This window comes from Corvus kubaryi, unplaced genomic scaffold (genome assembly GCF_017639235.1).
Source record: "Corvus kubaryi isolate FWS band 111438036 unplaced genomic scaffold, C.kubaryi_AGA036_p1.0 132, whole genome shotgun sequence".
NCBI lineage: Eukaryota > Metazoa > Chordata > Aves > Passeriformes > Corvidae > Corvus > Corvus kubaryi.
In genome coordinates, this window is record NW_024580666.1 from 2,219,767 (window position 1) to 2,237,489 (window position 17,723).

General features: G+C 42.7%; 1 protein-coding gene across 6 annotated transcripts in view; it reads left to right on the plus strand.

Annotated features, from left to right (window-relative positions):
* Positions 1-17,494, plus strand: part of OSBPL1A (oxysterol binding protein like 1A) — an 80,194-nt gene extending 62,700 nt beyond the window's left edge. For all 6 annotated transcript variants that reach the window (XM_042029627.1, XM_042029616.1, XM_042029637.1 and 3 more), the window contains 10 exons: positions 1,507-1,641; positions 4,491-4,588; positions 5,280-5,462; positions 5,958-6,065; positions 6,155-6,244; positions 6,496-6,622; positions 9,873-9,989; positions 10,763-10,886; positions 12,590-12,680; positions 16,329-17,494. In XM_042029627.1, the coding sequence (XP_041885561.1) occupies positions 1,507-1,641; positions 4,491-4,588; positions 5,280-5,462; positions 5,958-6,065; positions 6,155-6,244; positions 6,496-6,622; positions 9,873-9,989; positions 10,763-10,886; positions 12,590-12,680; positions 16,329-16,431 (1,176 nt within the window). In that variant the 3' untranslated portion in view covers positions 16,432-17,494. The remainder of the gene's footprint in view (positions 1-1,506; positions 1,642-4,490; positions 4,589-5,279; positions 5,463-5,957; positions 6,066-6,154; positions 6,245-6,495; positions 6,623-9,872; positions 9,990-10,762; positions 10,887-12,589; positions 12,681-16,328) is intronic.
* The last annotated feature ends 229 nt before the right edge of the window (positions 17,495-17,723 follow it).

Consider the following 17,723-nt stretch of genomic DNA (forward strand, 5'->3'; position numbering starts at 1 on the left):
TGTTTGTTTATGGGGTTGTTTGGTTTGTTTGTTTTAGTTTTTTTAATTTGCTGCTTACGCTTTATTTGCTTTCACAACTTAAGAAGGTAAGACTTGGTCAGAGCAATATTCTTTAAGTAAAATCATCTTCTCTTGACTTTGACCCTGTAAGTACTTTGTGGTAGCAGTTTGGTTTTGTGTTTGGTTTTTTTTTTTTTTTTTTTTTTTTTTTTTTTTTTTTTTGACTGTGGAAAAAACAAAACAACACCAGAAAAACAACCACTTTGATTTTGCTCTCGTCCCTTCCCTTTAGCATCTGAAGTCTTCCCCCTTCCATGGTGTTACTGACCAGACGGTGGCCAGATCAGAGTTAGCTGGTTGGCACCTAAGCTGCTTCCAGCTAAGTGTGAATTGAGAAGAGTTCTTGTCTCCATTAGATCCTACAATAGGCTGCAAATACTTGTTGCTGCTAAACTTCTGTCAGTCTCTAACAGTAGTCTACAGAAGGGAAGGTTTGTGGTTTTAGTTGCTGTTGTTTTCTCCTCCTCTCCTTGGTGTAGTTAGGAGCAGCACCAAGCAGTGAGGTGTGGAAATGCTGGGGAATGCCTGCATCAGCAGCTCCAAGTCTCCCGAGTTGATGTGAAGTGTCTGAGGCTTCTCACAGTGGCTTTAGTGAAAAAGTGTTATAAAGTACAAAGAACAGATTGGAAGACTGCCTTGCATAAGGTGTGTGCAGGGAAAAAGGGTCTCAGTTCTGCTTTGCAGCCACTGGTGCACAGAGGTTGTAGCTGTGGGAGGCAGCAGAACTTGCAGTGGCCTGTACCGAAGCGTCTGCCGAGGCTCCTGGTGCCAGGTGCTGCTGTTCTGGCTCAGGACGGTGCTGTTTGCCACACACTTGGCCAGTAGTCACACTTACACTGCTTCAATTTGCTGCTGCAGGCAGGTTAAACCAGGGCTGTGTTATGCATTCAGAGGGCATGCCTTTTAAAAATGGGAAGAGAGAACAAACAGCACCCAAACTCTAGGGCTTCCTTTAAATTTTTATTCCTGTTACAAATCCCCTTTTTTCTTCAGAATACAAAATCCCTGTTTTTACTCTAGTACTGCCATGTTTCCCTGTCCTTCCTCATTCTCCTCCCCCCATATTTGCCCTCCTGCCTCCAAAAAAAGATGTTTAAGTAATTAGATGGTCTGTATCTATTTATGGAATAATAAATAACTTAGCCTTTAAAAGGGTCCTTAATATTTCATTCCATTGTTTCATCTCACCTTCTTAATGCGTTCATTGATAGGAAGATTGATGTTTGGTTTTCTTTTTGTTTTAAAAGTAGCCTTAATTCCAGCACAGCTCTGCTTATTGAGCTCGTAAGGGTTTTGTCCTTTCAGTATTAGCAGAGCCAGGTCAAGCACATTGCATTAGCACTAAGAGCATCATTTATTTTTGTAATAAGCCAATTACACTCGGGTTACTGCGGGTCAGTGTATCTAATCATTCAGCTTTTAACACGAATTTCATTTGTGCATCAGGAGTTGTCGAAGATCACAATGCCGGTTATATTCAATGAGCCACTGAGCTTCCTACAGCGACTCACGGAGTACATGGAGCACACATACCTCATCCACAAAGCCAGCTCCCTTTCCAGCACAACTGAGCGAATGCAGGTGCGTTGGCTTTGCTAGTTTCTGTGAGCTCTTGGAGAATGGCGTGGGGTCTTTCTTCCTTATAGATGGTCTCATTGTAGGAGGAACTCCTGTAATTTGCTGCCTGTTGGTTTCTCTTATTCATTGGCCAGTTTTGTTTATTGTCCTGGTTTCCACAGGGATAGAGCTCATTTTCTTCCTAGAAGCTGGTACAGTGCTGTATTTTGGATTAGAATGAGAATAATGTTGGTAACACACTGATGTTTTAGTTGTGCCTAAGCTGTGTTTACAATAAATTAAAGACTTTCTGTGCCTTGTGGCGCAAGAAGCTGGGATGGGAACAGAGCTGGGACAGCTGACCCCAACTGTCCAGAGGGATATTCCATACCATATAGTGTCATGCTCAGTACATAAACCAAGGGAAAGCTGTCTGGGGACTGCTGCTCAGGAACTGATGGGGCATCAGTCAGTGGGTGGTGAGCTACTGTGCTGTGCATTACTTGTTTTGATGATTGTGATTCTTCTATCATTATTATTTTCCCTTGTGTTTCTGCCTTATTAAACTGCCTTTATCTCAACCCACTGATTTCACATTTTTTATCCCCCCAGTCTATCCCGCATCCCATTTGGGTTGGGGAGGGGGTGAGTGAGCAGATATGTGTTTATCCTGCTGGGTTAAATCACAACAGTCCTTTATGGCACCCCACAAGCAGCAGAGCATAAAGGGTTGAGATAACAACAGATCTGACCAGAGCATAATAAAGGAAATTCATTATAAGCATTTATGATATTAGTTTGCTAGTCTCTGGTCACAATGTTGATTTATTTGCTCTCCGAGCTGCTGTGAATGTTCTCGGAGCTCTGTTATGCAACATCTAACTTGCTGTATATGTTCCCTGCTGTGCTGTTTATCACCTCTGGGGACTGGGTTAAGGTTAGCATTTTGTTGTACTTTGTAACACTGTCTTATGATATGATAGAATTCCTGGTAGTGCATCTGAGCTGGTATTTGTACTCAGCATTGCCATCATTTCCACACTTTGGGAACCATCTGTAGGAAACTATTCACAGTTACACCTTTTGCCTTTTCTCATCAGAGAGCAAATCCATGTGGGAGATACATACCATCTTCCATCATCCCCTTCTCCTCCAAGCTAATTAGCTCTTGAGAATTTCAAATATCATCAGGATATCAAACCTGGATGTTTTTTTGCTGCAGCTCTTGATTGTGTTTCAGATCTTGTTTACAGTAAAACAACTATTTTTGGATACCACCCAGAGATCTGCCCCAAGGCTGGGTAGATACAAGTGGCAGGGGTATGTGTGGGATAGTATAGGCAAGCACTAGGATAGAGGGTATCTCCAACATTTTGGAATATCACTCCTAAGCAAGCGCAGAATCTTGAAAAATTAATAAAATGCTTGGGAAAAGTATGCTGTCACGCTGGCAATTCTAGAGTTACAGAAATCACTGCAAGGTGCTGGGGCCTGGCCCAGGCCTAATGAGCCCTGTTCAGCACTATTCAGTACCCTCAAGGGAAGAGAAGGCCCCTGGATCTGACAACAAAACAAAAGGCATTGGAGCTGCTCCACCTCCTGTGACTGGCACCACTGCTGAACCAAAGAACCAACCTCTGCTGGTGTGAGTCACCCCTATACACAAGAGGAAGTATTGGAAGCAAAAGTCAGCTCATGTAGTAAGGGAGGAAGGGGTTTCTTCCAAGAGAGAGCAGGAGAAAGATGTAGACAAGACAGACTACTCTGAAGCAGGGCTGTCATGAGAGACCAGGAGGAAGAGGAGAGGTAGCTGCTGACTGGGGAGGAGGGAGATGAAGAATTCATGAATGAGGCAGTACCCACCCAATCCCTATCCCTGAGTGAGCCGTGAGGTACACAAAAGGATTTCAGCTGCTCTCCAGGTGAACACATTGTCACCAGCCTGCTCCAATGCTGAGGTAATAATAGGGCCAGTAGTCTGGAATTACAGGGTAAGGAAGCCAGGCAGGTAGGATCCCTTTCTAGGAAAGGGGGCAGTGACAGAGTGATCGGAAAAGTGACGCAAGTCCTCAGCCTGTGGAGGTGACTCATGTGAGGTGTGAAGGAAAGAGACTCCTTCAAGGGAGATGTCACCCAGGCAAGTGGAGCACCTTGGAAAATGTATCAGTACCTGAGGGAAGTAGGCCTGCTGGGGGTGATTTATGATGACCTGGATGACAAGCAGTTATCCAGAGATGCACATTAAGTCAGGTGCATGTGACCCATGTGGTGGAAGTTTGTACAGAACCAGGACTGTCATGGTTCAAGGCAGCTTCAATACCAGACAGCCACTCGCTCACCCTAATCCCCCTCACCTCCTCCATGGGATGGGGGATAGAGCTGTGCAGGGGGGGAAGGAAATAATAGTAGAATAGACTAAACAGGAGATGCACAGTGCAGTCACTCACTGCCTGCAGACCAGTGCCCAGGCAGTTTCCAAGCAGCAGCAGCCCCCAGCCTGCTTTCTTTTCCCCCTAGGTTATTTATATACTGAGCATGATGTCACATGGCATGGAATATCCCCTTGGTCAATGTGCCAGCTCTCCCAGCTGTGTCCTCTCACAACTTCTTGTTACCCCCAGCCTGATGGGGTGGTATCAGAAGTTGAAAAGTCCTTGGCTTTGTTGCTAAACATTGCTTAGCAACAACTAAAACATCAGTGAGTTACCAGCATTATTCTCATTCTAAATCCAAAACAGCACTATACCAGCTACTGGGGGGAAAATCACCTCTATCCCAGTGGAAGCCAGGACACTTGTCTAGGAAAATATTGTGGTATTCTGTAACACCATGGCTGCTGTTGATGAGCTGTGTGCTCTTACCCCTCTGAACAGTGTGTTGCTGCGTTTGCTGTGTCTGCTGTAGCCTCGCAGTGGGAACGCACCGGGAAGCCGTTCAACCCATTGCTTGGAGAGACCTATGAACTGATCAGGTAATGAACAGAGCCTGCCCTGGAGGGTGGTATTCCATGTAAGAGATGTTTCATGAGATTTGTCAGCTGGCTTGCAGACTGCACTTCAGCTCATAAGCTTCCAGCCATTCTCCTAGTAGCTGCTGCAGGTGCACGGAATGCATGTTGGTGTTCACCAATTCACCTCTCAGTGAAGAGAAACTACTTAACTTTTCAATTCAGAGCAGGCAACTGAAATTTGCCAGGTTCAAAAGCAAGTTTTATCTACAAAAAAATTTTTTTTTCCCCTGAAATGTTATGAGTGCAAAGTGTGCATGGTACATAAGGAGGGCATACGGGACTGTTCAGAGTACCTAATAAGCAATGTGGGTCTATTAATGTGTAGCTGCACCAAAAGCACATTTTTCTTCCAGTTAATATTTTGGCCTGTGTTTAGGTGAAAATTTTAAGAAAGAGATCAGTATCAAAAGTAGTTATACAGATTCACCAGATCTGGTAGTTCTTGTTTCTTTTTTATATTAAATCCTTAGTTATTTAAAATGAGGACGTTCTGTGTTTTAGTTGATCTTTTCAGTTAGCCTAGGCTTTTAACTAACTCTTGCCTCGAGTACAGCAGCAAATACCAAATGTCCAAATACCTCTTTCACCTCAGGGAAAACAACTGCAACTTCACTACACTTGATACGTAGTTCTGCTTATCTTTATTTTACAGAGATGATCTTGGATTTAGACTTCTCTCAGAGCAAGTCAGCCATCATCCACCAATCAGTGCTTTCTATGCTGAAGGCTTAAATAATGATTTTGTGTTTCATGGATCAATTTATCCTAAACTCAAATTCTGGGGCAAGAGTGTGGAAGCGGAACCAAAAGGCACGATGACATTGGAGCTTCTTGAGTAAGTGGATCAGTAATAATTGAAGGGGCACAGGGCCTCATCCTTGATGATTAGTATGCATTAGAGTCTCATGGCTTAGGAACGGACGTGTCCAACACCCACATCCCAAAGTCTTAGGGCAGATCACTTTGTGGGGAGGAGGGGATGGGAAGATGAAAGGAACTGCCATTGTTTCCCCATACATGCTGCATGCTGCTAATAGCACCAGTGGAGGCCTGGGCCTGGATGTTCTCCAAGTGCCTGGACATCAGTTCTGCTAAATGCAGCATGCCTGAGTCCTGTTGGCTTTCCTTGTGTCTTTCCATGCTAACAGTGACTGCACCAAAGTGACTGTTTTAAGGAATTGATAAAATCAGTAGCAATAGGTTGATAAACTCCCTGGGTTTACTGACTTATTGCCATGCCCATTTCAAGACTTGGAATGATGATGGCTCATTGAAGGACTTACATCCAGTACAAAAATACAGTGTTCTAATTTTTATTCCCTTCCCTTAGGCACAATGAAGCCTACACATGGACAAATCCTACATGCTGCGTGCATAACATTATTGTGGGCAAACTTTGGATCGAGCAGTATGGAAACGTGGAAATAACTAACCATAAGTACGTTAAGTGTGAGTGCTTTCACCTCCTGTAAGTTTGAAAAGGAAAAGCATTTGGAAGTAATTGGTGCTGTCTTGTTCTGCCTTCAGAACTGGTGAGAAATGTGTACTAAGCTTCAAGCCCTGCGGCCTCTTTGGGAAGGAGTTGCACAAAGTTGAAGGCTACATTCAGGACAAAAGGTAACAGCTTAATTCTAAGTGGGAAACAAATGGCTGCCCTTGTTTCTGAGGGGAGCTGTAGAACAGAATGCCTTTAACAGTCTGTCAAGGGCATGAACCTGCAACAGCAGGGTTATGAATTCTGCAATACCAATAATGGAGTTTCAAAGTTGCCCTCAAAAGTTCTCCTTTCACATATTTTTGTCTGAAATGGGGAAATAAATCTCTTTAAGTTCCTTTGTAAACTTAGTCTGCTTTTTTTTTTTTTACAGCAAAAAGAAACTCTGTGCGTTGTATGGGAAGTGGACTGAGTGTTTGTACAGTGTTGACCCAGCTACATTCGAAGCTTACAAGAAAAACGACAAGAAAAATACAGAAGAGAAGAAAAGCAGTAAACAGGTATTAATCACATAAAGAGGTGGGATCTCAAAAGCATAATAAGACTGCTAAATATTTTAGTAGCATTTAGGAGCATTATGTTTTTCTTCACTTATCTTCTCTTTCCTAGTAGGATACAAAACAGATTGGATGAGTACCAATATTAAGGGATAAAATGCTTTCTTTCTTCTCTTAGATTTGTATTCAAACTTCCCGAAAGTTGGTGTGATCTCAATACTGTCTAGTTCATTACCTGCCTCTTCCTCCCAAGTTACATGGACGAAATAACATATCCATGAGTTAGGCCATTTCTGATCATATATGGTAACATATTCTAGTGGGAGGATTTTGATTCTTAGAAGCAGGACAGATTAGTTTCTTAATTGATAGAGGATCATCTTTTCCAGCTATTACAAGGAATTTTTTTTATTGTTTTCTATTAAATTTTCACAACTGGAGAAGTCCTGGCATTTTTAAATTTTTCTTCACAATTGATTGCTTTTTTCTCTTGTGAAAAAACCTCATTCATGATTCTTCCAAACTTCTAGTCAGCACTAAGCTTCTTGTTTAGGATGAATGGTGATGGTGACAACATACAGCTTGGTGAAGAACAGCCACTCACATAGCAGCTTAAGACAGGGACTGTTCCCCTTTGGTGACTGCAGTCAGATTTTTTTTTTTGTTTGGGTGTTGATAGTTTCTTCAGAAACTTATGAAGAAAAGAGATGGAGAACTCTGAAAGCAATTGTGCCTGTGCAGGTTCAGATTGTTGCTGTATCTGAGCTTGCTCCAGTGCTTGTCCTCAGGAGAATGGTAAAGCACTGGGGATTGCTGCTTCTCTGGGAGTCTGACCAGGAGAACTCTAGGGAGAAGGAACAAAGGAAAACACACTCTGTGTCTTTGCTCAGCGGCCTGTTTGCATTTTCCAACAATGCTCAAGATGATCATTGCTTTTCATTTTGAAATGGAGCATCCTGTTTCATAAAACTCAAGCTGCAGTGTTGCTCTGACTCTAGGAAAATGCTTTTCCTACTTAATTAACAGAGCCCTTTCTATGTAGAAAATGAAGGCTTTGTAATGCTAGGTATGGACCAGGTAGTCTATGTTGAATATGTACTCCCACTGCCCCTTGTGTCTGAGGAGCTGATATTTTCTATGGTTTTGGAGCATTTAGATGAGCCAAGTCTCACATATAATGTCTGGATGTGGTTTTTCCCTTCATGGTACTGAAGGATTCATTCAGGCACAAAAGTACATGGCTTTTTAAACTTCTAATTAGAAGTTTCAGATTTATGTAGTTGTTTTCCAGCTATTACTTCATGCTGCATTGCTACTAATCAAGAAATGCTTCTGCCTCCCTTGAAGGAACCTGCTCGAATGAGAGCTCTTTTGCAACTTACCCCAGATTTTCGCCTGAATCCCTTTCATTTTTATAGGAATGAAACTTAGAGGAAAATAATTTTTCAGGGAACTAGACAAGCATTCAGGTATACAAAGGTGATATTTTACTAACATGAAAAGAGTTATAGTAGATCCATGCATGGTTCTGCTTGGAATGACTTTTTTTTTTTAATCAAGATGAAGCATTTTGTGTGTAACTTTCAATGCAAATACATGGAAGAGAATAAGGTAGGCAAGAGCAACTGCCCTCACATGTGCCTCATTTACAGACACCTCATTTAAAGAGGTCTTGCTTTGGCAGGTCTGTTAACTATCCTCACAGCAATATACTGAACAGTCGAGTAGCACTGAGCATAAAATATGGATCATCGTGATAAGAGCATAAGAAAATCCACATTTTACTTATTTCTCTGTAATTCTTATGCTATTTTAAGATCATGTATCCAACAAGGCAGAAATCACATTGTGTACTGTAGCCTTTAAATAAAAGGCTTGGAGTTCAACAGTCTGATATTGAATTGTCCTTGTTTTGATACAAGGATGTCTTTCTGATGTGTCCTGCTTCAAATTCCCAATTTCTGAAGGAATGATTGGGATCATTTAAAGAACAGAATGACAAGGTTGCCAGCACAGTTCAGATGTAGTCAACTAAAAGCCCCCTTTGTCTTCCTGAGAGCTGAGGGGCTAAACCTGGCCTGCGCATTGTTCTGCTGACTGTTCATTATTAAAAGCACAGTGAAGGTCTCCTCAGTGAAGCAAAATCCTTACTACAACGTCTGATTTTCCTGAAAATGGAACACATGAATTATCTCAGAGGACAACTGAGTGCATGTTGGGTACTGGATGTCTTCGGTATTACCTGATGCAACCATGGGAGAGCAAAGCTTATTAGCAGCAGGATTAAAGCTGCTGGCCTGCAGCCAAAGTATTTAAAGCATTAGTTGCCTTTAAGTTGGGCTTTAATCTCCAGTGATCTCTGAAACGTGCTGCTGTTTTTAGCTGTGATTGTGACACCAGGTTTTCTTGGGAGAGCCTTATTCATTGTCCAGCGTGGCTTTAGTTTGATATTCCAACATCCGCTTCTGTGGTGGAATTAATGTCAGCAGCATCAGAGCCCAGCTGCCTGAAAGCTGTGTGTAAAACAGGGATGGTTTAGGACTAGTTCAGGTCACACCTACACTCTGATCACCAGTTACTCTCTACTGCCCCAGTAACCCTCCGTGGAGTTTTTTCCTTTCTGGGAAAAGCATTTCACAGTCCTGTGGCTACAGCTGCCTCAGGCAGTATGTGTCAGCCTTCATACCCTTCCCAGAAGATGTAGCTAATTTAGGATATTCATTTCACATTTGCAGTTTGCCATTTCAGTAGTGCAGCAGTTAATGGAAAGGAAGGCTCCTCTGGGCACAGAGCAGTAAGAAGGGCTTTCTGTTGTGCACAAACTGAGCAGCATCTGCATTTTGTGCTAGTATTTCTTTGTTGTGGAAGGATGAGGAATGTGGCTTCTATTCTTCACGTTTAATGAAGCAGTAATGAAGCTAAGTATCAGGCATGAAAATGCTTGTACTTGAGGAAACAGGACATCTCTGAGGTGGAAAAATTGACATCTCTAAATACTTGAACATCCAGCTTACATCTACAAAGATGTTGATGGAAGAAACTGTTGGTAGTGTTCCACTGGGAGGGAATTGGGAGTATGTGTGCTATGTTAATGCCTCAATCCTTCTTGACCAGAATCTAGAGAAGTCTCTTTGCTGAAATTACTCACCTTTCGTCAAGGGAATCATTTTCTGTAAGTTCCAGCATTGAATGATCGGGTGTAAATGATTTGTGACTTCAAAGAACTACTCTTTTCTTTGTGTGCTGCCTTTAGGTGGGCAATACAGAGGAATCAGATGAGATGCCATTGCCAGACTCTGAGAGCGTGTATGTTATTCCTGGAAGTGTTTTGCTATGGAAGATAACTCCAAGACCTCCAAATTCAGCACAGGTCAGCTATGCTGCTTCTTATTGAAAATGTGTGCTATCCTGTTACTCGGTATGGTTTACACAAAACACATCCATTTGTTTTGTCATTAGCAAGTCTGGATTTGCCTGTTTATTGCAACAAATTTCCCCAGCACAACTGTAACTTTCTAACGTGGGGTTGGAAGGATAACTGCCACACCGATCAGTCTAGAATTAGTGAAATTTCTCTGGAAAATGGGCTGCTTCGTGTAGATAGTGGCATGGGGCATTTCCTCACTTCTTCTCTCCATCCTGCTTCCCCCACTGAGGCACCAGCCGTGTAAGAAATCTCGCTGAAGGCTTTATTAGGGGCCAGACACTTCCAAGGACAGACCTGCATGGCACAAGTTGGTGTGTGAAAGGCTATGAAGCTGGAGACCAATAGGCAGAATACAAGGGTATTGTGTGCAACTGAGAAGACAAAGAGTTGGTGCAGAAAAGATGCCCTCACTGCCTTAATCAAGGGGGAAATCTCTCTACAGAGATAGAGAAAATACCAGTAGGGCTGGAGAAAGAAGATAAGAGAGGAGGAAGAGTGCACTGAGTAATTGGATGCTGGCCTCCTTAAACAGAAACACCAAGGATCACCTACACTGCCTGACAGGGCACTTTTGTTGGTATCTTGGGCAATCCTATATTGAGTGATTAAATAATACAAAAGCACTTGGATATTTGTTTTTAGCATTTTTCTTCTGCACTAAGACAGCAGCTAGAGGCATTGTAAAGTCACCTTTCATCTTCATCTCTGCATTTCAGATGTATAATTTTACAAGCTTTGCTATGGCTTTGAATGAGTTGGACAAAGAAATGGAGAGTGTCATTCCCAAAACTGACTGCCGGCTACGACCAGATATCAGAGCTATGGAAAATGGAGAAATAGGTAACTTCAGTTATGGGCAAAGGCAGTTTTATTTTTTCTTTAAACTGAGGGACTGGAAAAAAGTTGTTAGATGGACAACTAGAGTAAGTAGCTGGCCATGCATTCCTCCATGATGCCAGGCAGTAGCTCCTTAACACAGCCTTCTGCCGGCTGTGTTGAGCTCCTGGTGTCACCCCCCTGTACAGGGGATGGTTGGGATGGAGCTCATCTTCTTCATAGTCTCCCACATCTGCTGCTGTGGTTCAGATTGGTGACCAAAGCAGTATTAAGGAAAATATCTGCACAGTGTTAAGGAAATACTTGTGAACTTTTCAGTTTCTGTTTCCATCAGCCTGATGCAGAGGGAGTGTTTTGATGTACCAGTTCTGAGAAATGCAGTCAAAACTATTAAAGTGAAGCTGAAAATGCCAAAAAATACACTTGATGCAAAATTATACTTCACTGGGAGTTGAACACTTCTGCTGTCCTAGAATAGTGAATTAGAAATAACATAATGAGACTTCCAGTGAGTAGAGGTAGTGTGCTTTTAAAATATTAAAAGCAGGATGGCCAGCTTTGTAGACTAAGCATGGGGGCTGTTGCTTTCTCTTGCTTGCTAATTGATAGGGGTAAGTCATGAAACCCTGATTCAGTTTCAGCTGTATAACAGGGCAACAACTGTGAGACTTCTGATAAATAGTCTGAGATGTAGCAGTAAAAACCAGTGTCATGGTATAATACAGTGCAGTTTTGCAGTTTTGTTTCTGTTTTCTCAGAAGCTGCTAACCATGTCTTTGAGGCTTTTAGAAAAGCAGATCAGTGAATTCCCACAGCCACTCTCCCCTGCCTGTACAACTCTTTGTGGCCAGGATGATGGATATATTTGGTTCAGAGCAGCCCCAGTAATTTTTGTGTTTAAAGTGCAAATAACTATGATGTTAGCAGCAGACCATATTCCTTCATGATATACTAGTGGCATGAAGTTTGTGTAGCAGGTAGTTATACACAGTGGGTTAGTAGCCAACAGGGAATGGCTGATCAAAGTAGTTAAGAGAATCATTCTTGGAAGACTTAAGATGTGTATGAAATACATTTTGAGGATTCAGGTATGAGACTGACTTTCATCTAATCTGCTTCTGAGTCTGACTGACTCCTTAGACCTTCTGATCATCCTTCCCACCAAAGAGAAGCAACTGTTCTGCTTGTTTAGGATGGTACATTAGTGCATTAACAAAAAAAATGAAGGGATGCTGCAGAAAGACAATTCTCTGTGGTTTGGAGATGAGTGTTTCAAACCTCTGGTGATGAGGAACTAACTTGCACCAGGAGCAACTTAACCCAAAACTCAGCCAGAAGCAGGTGGCTAGACTTCTGAAATAAACTGGTCATATCTTTACTTTCCCTACTGAAATAAATTCTACATATGCCACCTCCCTTAGCTCACATTTGCTGTTATGTAGACACATTCCCAGGGTCCTCAGGCCATGGATAAATATATATTTAGTGGTCTTAAAGACTAGGATGCCACTGGCTGATCCTGTGCCACAGCTGGCCTGGCTTAGCTCTTAAACTAAACCAGTAACCTTCACTGCTATGTAGAAGGCTTTTTGAATGGACAACCTTTACTGGTTTACTTCTATTTATTTATCTTCTGGGGCAGGTGAAGTAACATCCCTGTCTTATATATCATGCTTCAACATCTTCTGTATTATTATTTGTTCAAGATCTGGCTAGTGAAGAAAAGAAGAGGCTAGAAGAAAAACAGAGGACCGCCCGCAAAAATCGTTCGAAGTCAGAGGAAGACTGGAAGACGAGGTTGGTGCCCTCGCCTCAGTGTGTGTGTAGTTATGTAAAGGCTTTGAGCATTCAGGTTAAGTGACAGTCTCTACTGGTGACATGCAGAGAGTGTTGTGTCAGCAGGAAGAGCAGACAGACAGCGTCAGGTCTGGCAGTGCCACTGTTGTGTTTGCAGACTCGGTCCCAGCAGGATGTAGCGCTTCCAGAGGGAAGCGTCAGCCTTGCTCTCCATTCCCTCCCTCCCTGCTTGCACACCTATATGTAAATATATGCAAATACAAAGTGTGCTGTCTTCTCTGAGCACTTCTTGGTTCTGACACGACAGAGATGTTACCTCTGACAGCTGCTTCTAAGGACTGTGGCTGCTGGTTAATTTATAATTGCCTCAAATTGGCATGCCTGGCCAAAGAGAGGAGGAAAGGCTCCTCCCTTGTGAGCTCAGCCATGACTTCTCAGCCCAGTGGCTCTGTGCTGATAGTGCTGTGTTCTCACCCAGTTTATCACCCAGCTATATCCAAGACACTGCCTTCTGTTGGAGGGGGCCCCTAACTACAAAAGTAAGAGGAGCTAAGGGAAAAGTTAGCATACAAGGGACCTGCCAGGATGTTCTGGGGATGTTTTGGGGGTTTTCTTTAAACTATGAGGAGTCATCTGGGTGCTCTTACACACAAGCTAAGAAGCAAGTGTGAAAACCTGACCAGGTGAATCTGGTTTGACCAGATGAGATCTATTTAAATGCATAGTAACAAACTGGCATTATCTTCTCAGGAAAAAAACAGTAGGGCTAAAGTTTAAGTAAGCAAGGCTCCTCTCTTCTCTATTATTAATTCACTCAGACACTGTGGATTAAATATCTCTAAAATGTTTGTAACTATAAATCACATTTTTCTTTTTTTTTTTTTAAATGAAGTCACCCACCATCCCAAAATCCCAGGTTTGGACATGACTGCCTTTGTCTTTTTCCTGTGCCTGCTCTCCTGAATTGTTTGGGTTTGTTTGCATAGAGACTGCTGAGAATTAACATCTTTGTAAAGCTTCTAACTGCTGGACAGCCTCGCAGCTCTCGCTTCGTTTCCTGAATTCAGAGTAGTTCTAGCTCTCACCGGGCGTTTTCAGAGCCTGGGATAGTTACATAGTGTTCTTCCAGGTGCCTGAAGTAGTTTAAATACAGCTCAAAGCACTTAAGGCTGGCATTGGAAGTTGAGGAATTTCCATGGAGCTGTGGTTTTTGGGTTATATAATTAATTCAGACACCATTCACAAGGTTCTGCAACTGCTGTGGTGCAGATTCTGTACACCTCTTCAGCATGTGTCTGGGATATCCTTTAAGAACTCTTTGCTCTCCAGGATATTTCTAAAGCTTTGGCAGAAAACTCCTGGTAGGAATGCCAGGTGTGGCTGCCTATAAAGGATGAACATTAAGTGTTAGGGAGAGTTGTGCTATGGGGGAAAAAGTGCCTGCTGTGAAGAACTCTCCTACCTCTTCCCAGGTCATCTGTGGGTCTTATTCTGCAGTGCATTATGAACTCAGATCTAAACTACTGCCATGTCCTTGCCACAGAAAAACAGGTTTCATCCTTTGTCTAGTAGAATTCCTCCCTCATAAGACAATTCTCCAAAGCGCTGACTGATTTTTTAAAAAACTTACTTATTCTGAATCCCCTTTACTAGTGGGGTCTTAGTGTTTCTCAAGAGGTGATTAATGTTGAACACTTAATATTTTAAATGCTGACCAGTAATCTTAAGTCTTGAGTAAAAATATTTAATTCAGGTCTGAAATACAGCAGTTGATTTTGATGAAAGCTGTCCTGTCTTTTCCCCATCACTGACTGGTTTAGGTCTTACATGTCTCTCAAACTTAGTTCTTCCCATTGCCTTTCCCCTTCCTGTTGAAGTAGGTGGGCACTGGAGCCAGGGGCACACTGTCCTGACCTGTACAAGTGTTGAGGACACACTAGTGAGCTGTGGGGTGGTAGAATTCCTTAATCTGAGAGGTGGGGTCACTGTGCTTATAGCCCTGTCTCATGGCAAATGTTTGGCTTCAGTTCTGGAATGAGCTGCTGTCACCAGTGAACTGGATGCCTGAGCCTATCCATACACCTCTTATTTGGGAATAGCTGAATCCTCCAGTGGGAGGAGAAGCAGGAATGAGCTATGTACAGTACTAGGGGTGAATGACTTCTGTTGACTTCAGTTCACTTAACCAGGACAGCAGGAGAACCACTGGAGTGTTCCCCTGTTCAGTTACTCTTGTGGAGGCAGCACAAGGCATTTCTTCCAGCACAGCTCTCTCAAGTCCTTTTGAGCCAAGCAAGCAAGACTTGCCCGTGAGCTGCCCTGCTTTGTAACATAACCCTGCAGTACTGGTGGCCTTTAGGCTTCTGCCTTTTCAAGAGATCAAGTTATATTTGGTTGGATTGTGCTTTTTCTCTTCTGAAACCTTACGGTGCTGGAGAAGGGAAGAGCAGAGTTAAACAGGCTGCCTTGCACACAGATGATTTACTTGAGTGTGGTCACTGCAGTGAGTCACAGAAAGAAACAACTGGCTTCTGCGGTCAGTGAGGACGTGAAAGGAAGCTGTAGAGCACATTAACCACAGAAACAGCTTCTACCAAGCTGGCTTGTGCCATAAATGTGGCTTGGCAAAATACAGAAGGAAGTTAATATGCCTGAGGTCTGGTACTGTGTGCTGTCGAGGCAGAAGATTGAGTAACTGGGCCAAACAGAAAGTGGCATTCACTGTGTGCTATACAGTGCCTCCAGATTAGGCAGGAAGGGAGAAGAAAGGAAAGAAAGCAGGTGCTCAGCTTCAGTGTTTCTATTAATAACCAGCTTAGTAAAAGCTTGCAAGTAGCTCCATGCAGATGGAATCAGCTTTCTGGGCATTCAGATGAGTCTCCTGCTGCCAACAGTGTAACACAGTGTATTAACTGGTAATAATCCACGACGTTTCCTGCAGCCTGTGGGTGATGTTTCATAGCTGGCACACTTGTTCCGAGTAAACTGCTGGTCAAACTAAAGGGAAGGGAGCAAATGCCCAGGCAGTGGAAACAAGGATGAGTCACCTGTGAAGAGTAGAGAGATGAGTTGTATAGGGATGGGGTAAGGAAGGCCAAGGTGAAGCTGGAACTTGGCAAGGGATGCAAAAAATAACACAAAGGGCTCCTACACATGTTAACCAGAAAAGAAAGGTCAAAGAAGGTGATGATTTTTAAGGTACTTTCCAACCCAGGTACCTCTACAATTCTATGAGGAAGTGCATTGCAAGGCTTTAAAAAACAAGGGGTAATCTAGATCCAGGGAAATAACGTCTTTTTGTTTTCAGGACTAGAGTGCTTGTGGTGTTTACATGTCTTGCAAAAACTGTTACTGTTTGTGCATGTCAGAATGGTTGTTCACAACTGCTTTGAAGTAAAGCTGTACCTGTCCTTTTTTATGCAATCATCTTGGCAGCTTCAAATGGCAAAACACTGGCAGTGTAGCAATTGGGGAAATGTGGTCACTGAAAATGACTTTAAACTCACTTATGAATTTAAAACCAAGAGGACTCCTGCAATCACAATAATAATTTTGTGCAATAAACTGCTGAAGATGCAGCAAAGCAGTTCTGAACTCATACTTGTGTGTGTTAATAGCCTCACTAACATGCTGTATGTTTCCTTGCAGATGGTTCCACCAAGGCCCCAATCCCCACACTGGTACACAGGACTGGCTTTACTCTGGCAACTACTGGGACAGAAACTACTTTAACTTGCCTGATATTTATTAAAATGCAGTAAGGAGCCTCTGACTGATACAAATAAGTCTTAATCTGTTTTAACATTTTCCCTTGTTCTACTTATCTCCTGAAAATACTGACATGTTATCAAACAGAATATTAAGCATCTCTGCAATAAATCTGGTGGTACATGATCTGCAGTCCTAAAGGTAGGGGAATAACTTTCCTGGCTGATGGTGGGTCCTGCATGGACAAAGTTGCTGTGGTTTCAAGCTGCCCTGAGTACACCTATATTAGGTTGTGGTGTATGAGGAATAGAACACCTTCAGCTGTTCTGTGAATACTTTATTTTGTAGATAACATTGGCACAAGTAAAACTGGTTTTATTTATTGTGACATGGGAATGTTTAAAAAGCACACAAAGTAATTGCAATATTCTATTCTTAAATGAAGAAAAGGGTGCGTCACTTCTGTAAAGATGTAATTTTTCATACGGTGACTTCTCTTTTACTGAAGTAATTCCCTTGAAGCCTGAGCTCTGCTCAGGAGGTTCCAGAAGCGTTCCCATCTCTGGAGCAGTAATGCAGTTGTTTAAGCTGGTAACATTACTCAGAGGTTATTTATTCAGTGTTTTGTGCAGTGTTTTGAATTTTGCTTTCCTGTTTTGTTACCAACCTTATGGTTTAAGGAATTAAGAGCCATTTAAATATCTACAGATTTGATTTGAACTGCACACTAGTAACAGGTTTAAAAGAATCTGTTTCATGCACTAGAAGTTCCGGTGCCCAGCACCACTGCAAGAACCTAATCAGTCCAGGAATGACCTGGTGGAACATGGCAGGGGGACAGGACTGTGTCTGTACTGTGCAAACTCCCTGGGAGGAAGTCTTGTGCATTTCAAAGGTAGTACAGCACCTCAGTGAGGCCTCCTGTGCACAGCTGCTTTACCCCTTTTCAGTGGGGTGCATTCAATCTTAGTCTGTTTATATTGAACTGTGTACAGAGCTTCTAGAGGACGAGCTGCTCTTTGTACAATATTTTAACTGCTGTCTGGAGGTTAGTGTTAATTGAATAATTTAATTGCTACTAAATAAAGGCTTAAAAACTTCTTGCATCTAGTCTAAAGGGAGTGGTGTTCAACAGTGCTGACCCCTTCTGAGCAAGCCTCATCCAAAACCTGCTGCAATGAGGATGGATATGTTTCCCTGTGCTCCAGGGACCTCTCTTCTCCCTAAGCAGGAAGTCTCCTTCTGGGGGTGGGGAGGGCTGGGGAACGGAGAGCTTCCTGCAGCTTGAGCTTTGAGTGGACTACTGAAATTGTTAATAAGGCAATGAGATGCTTT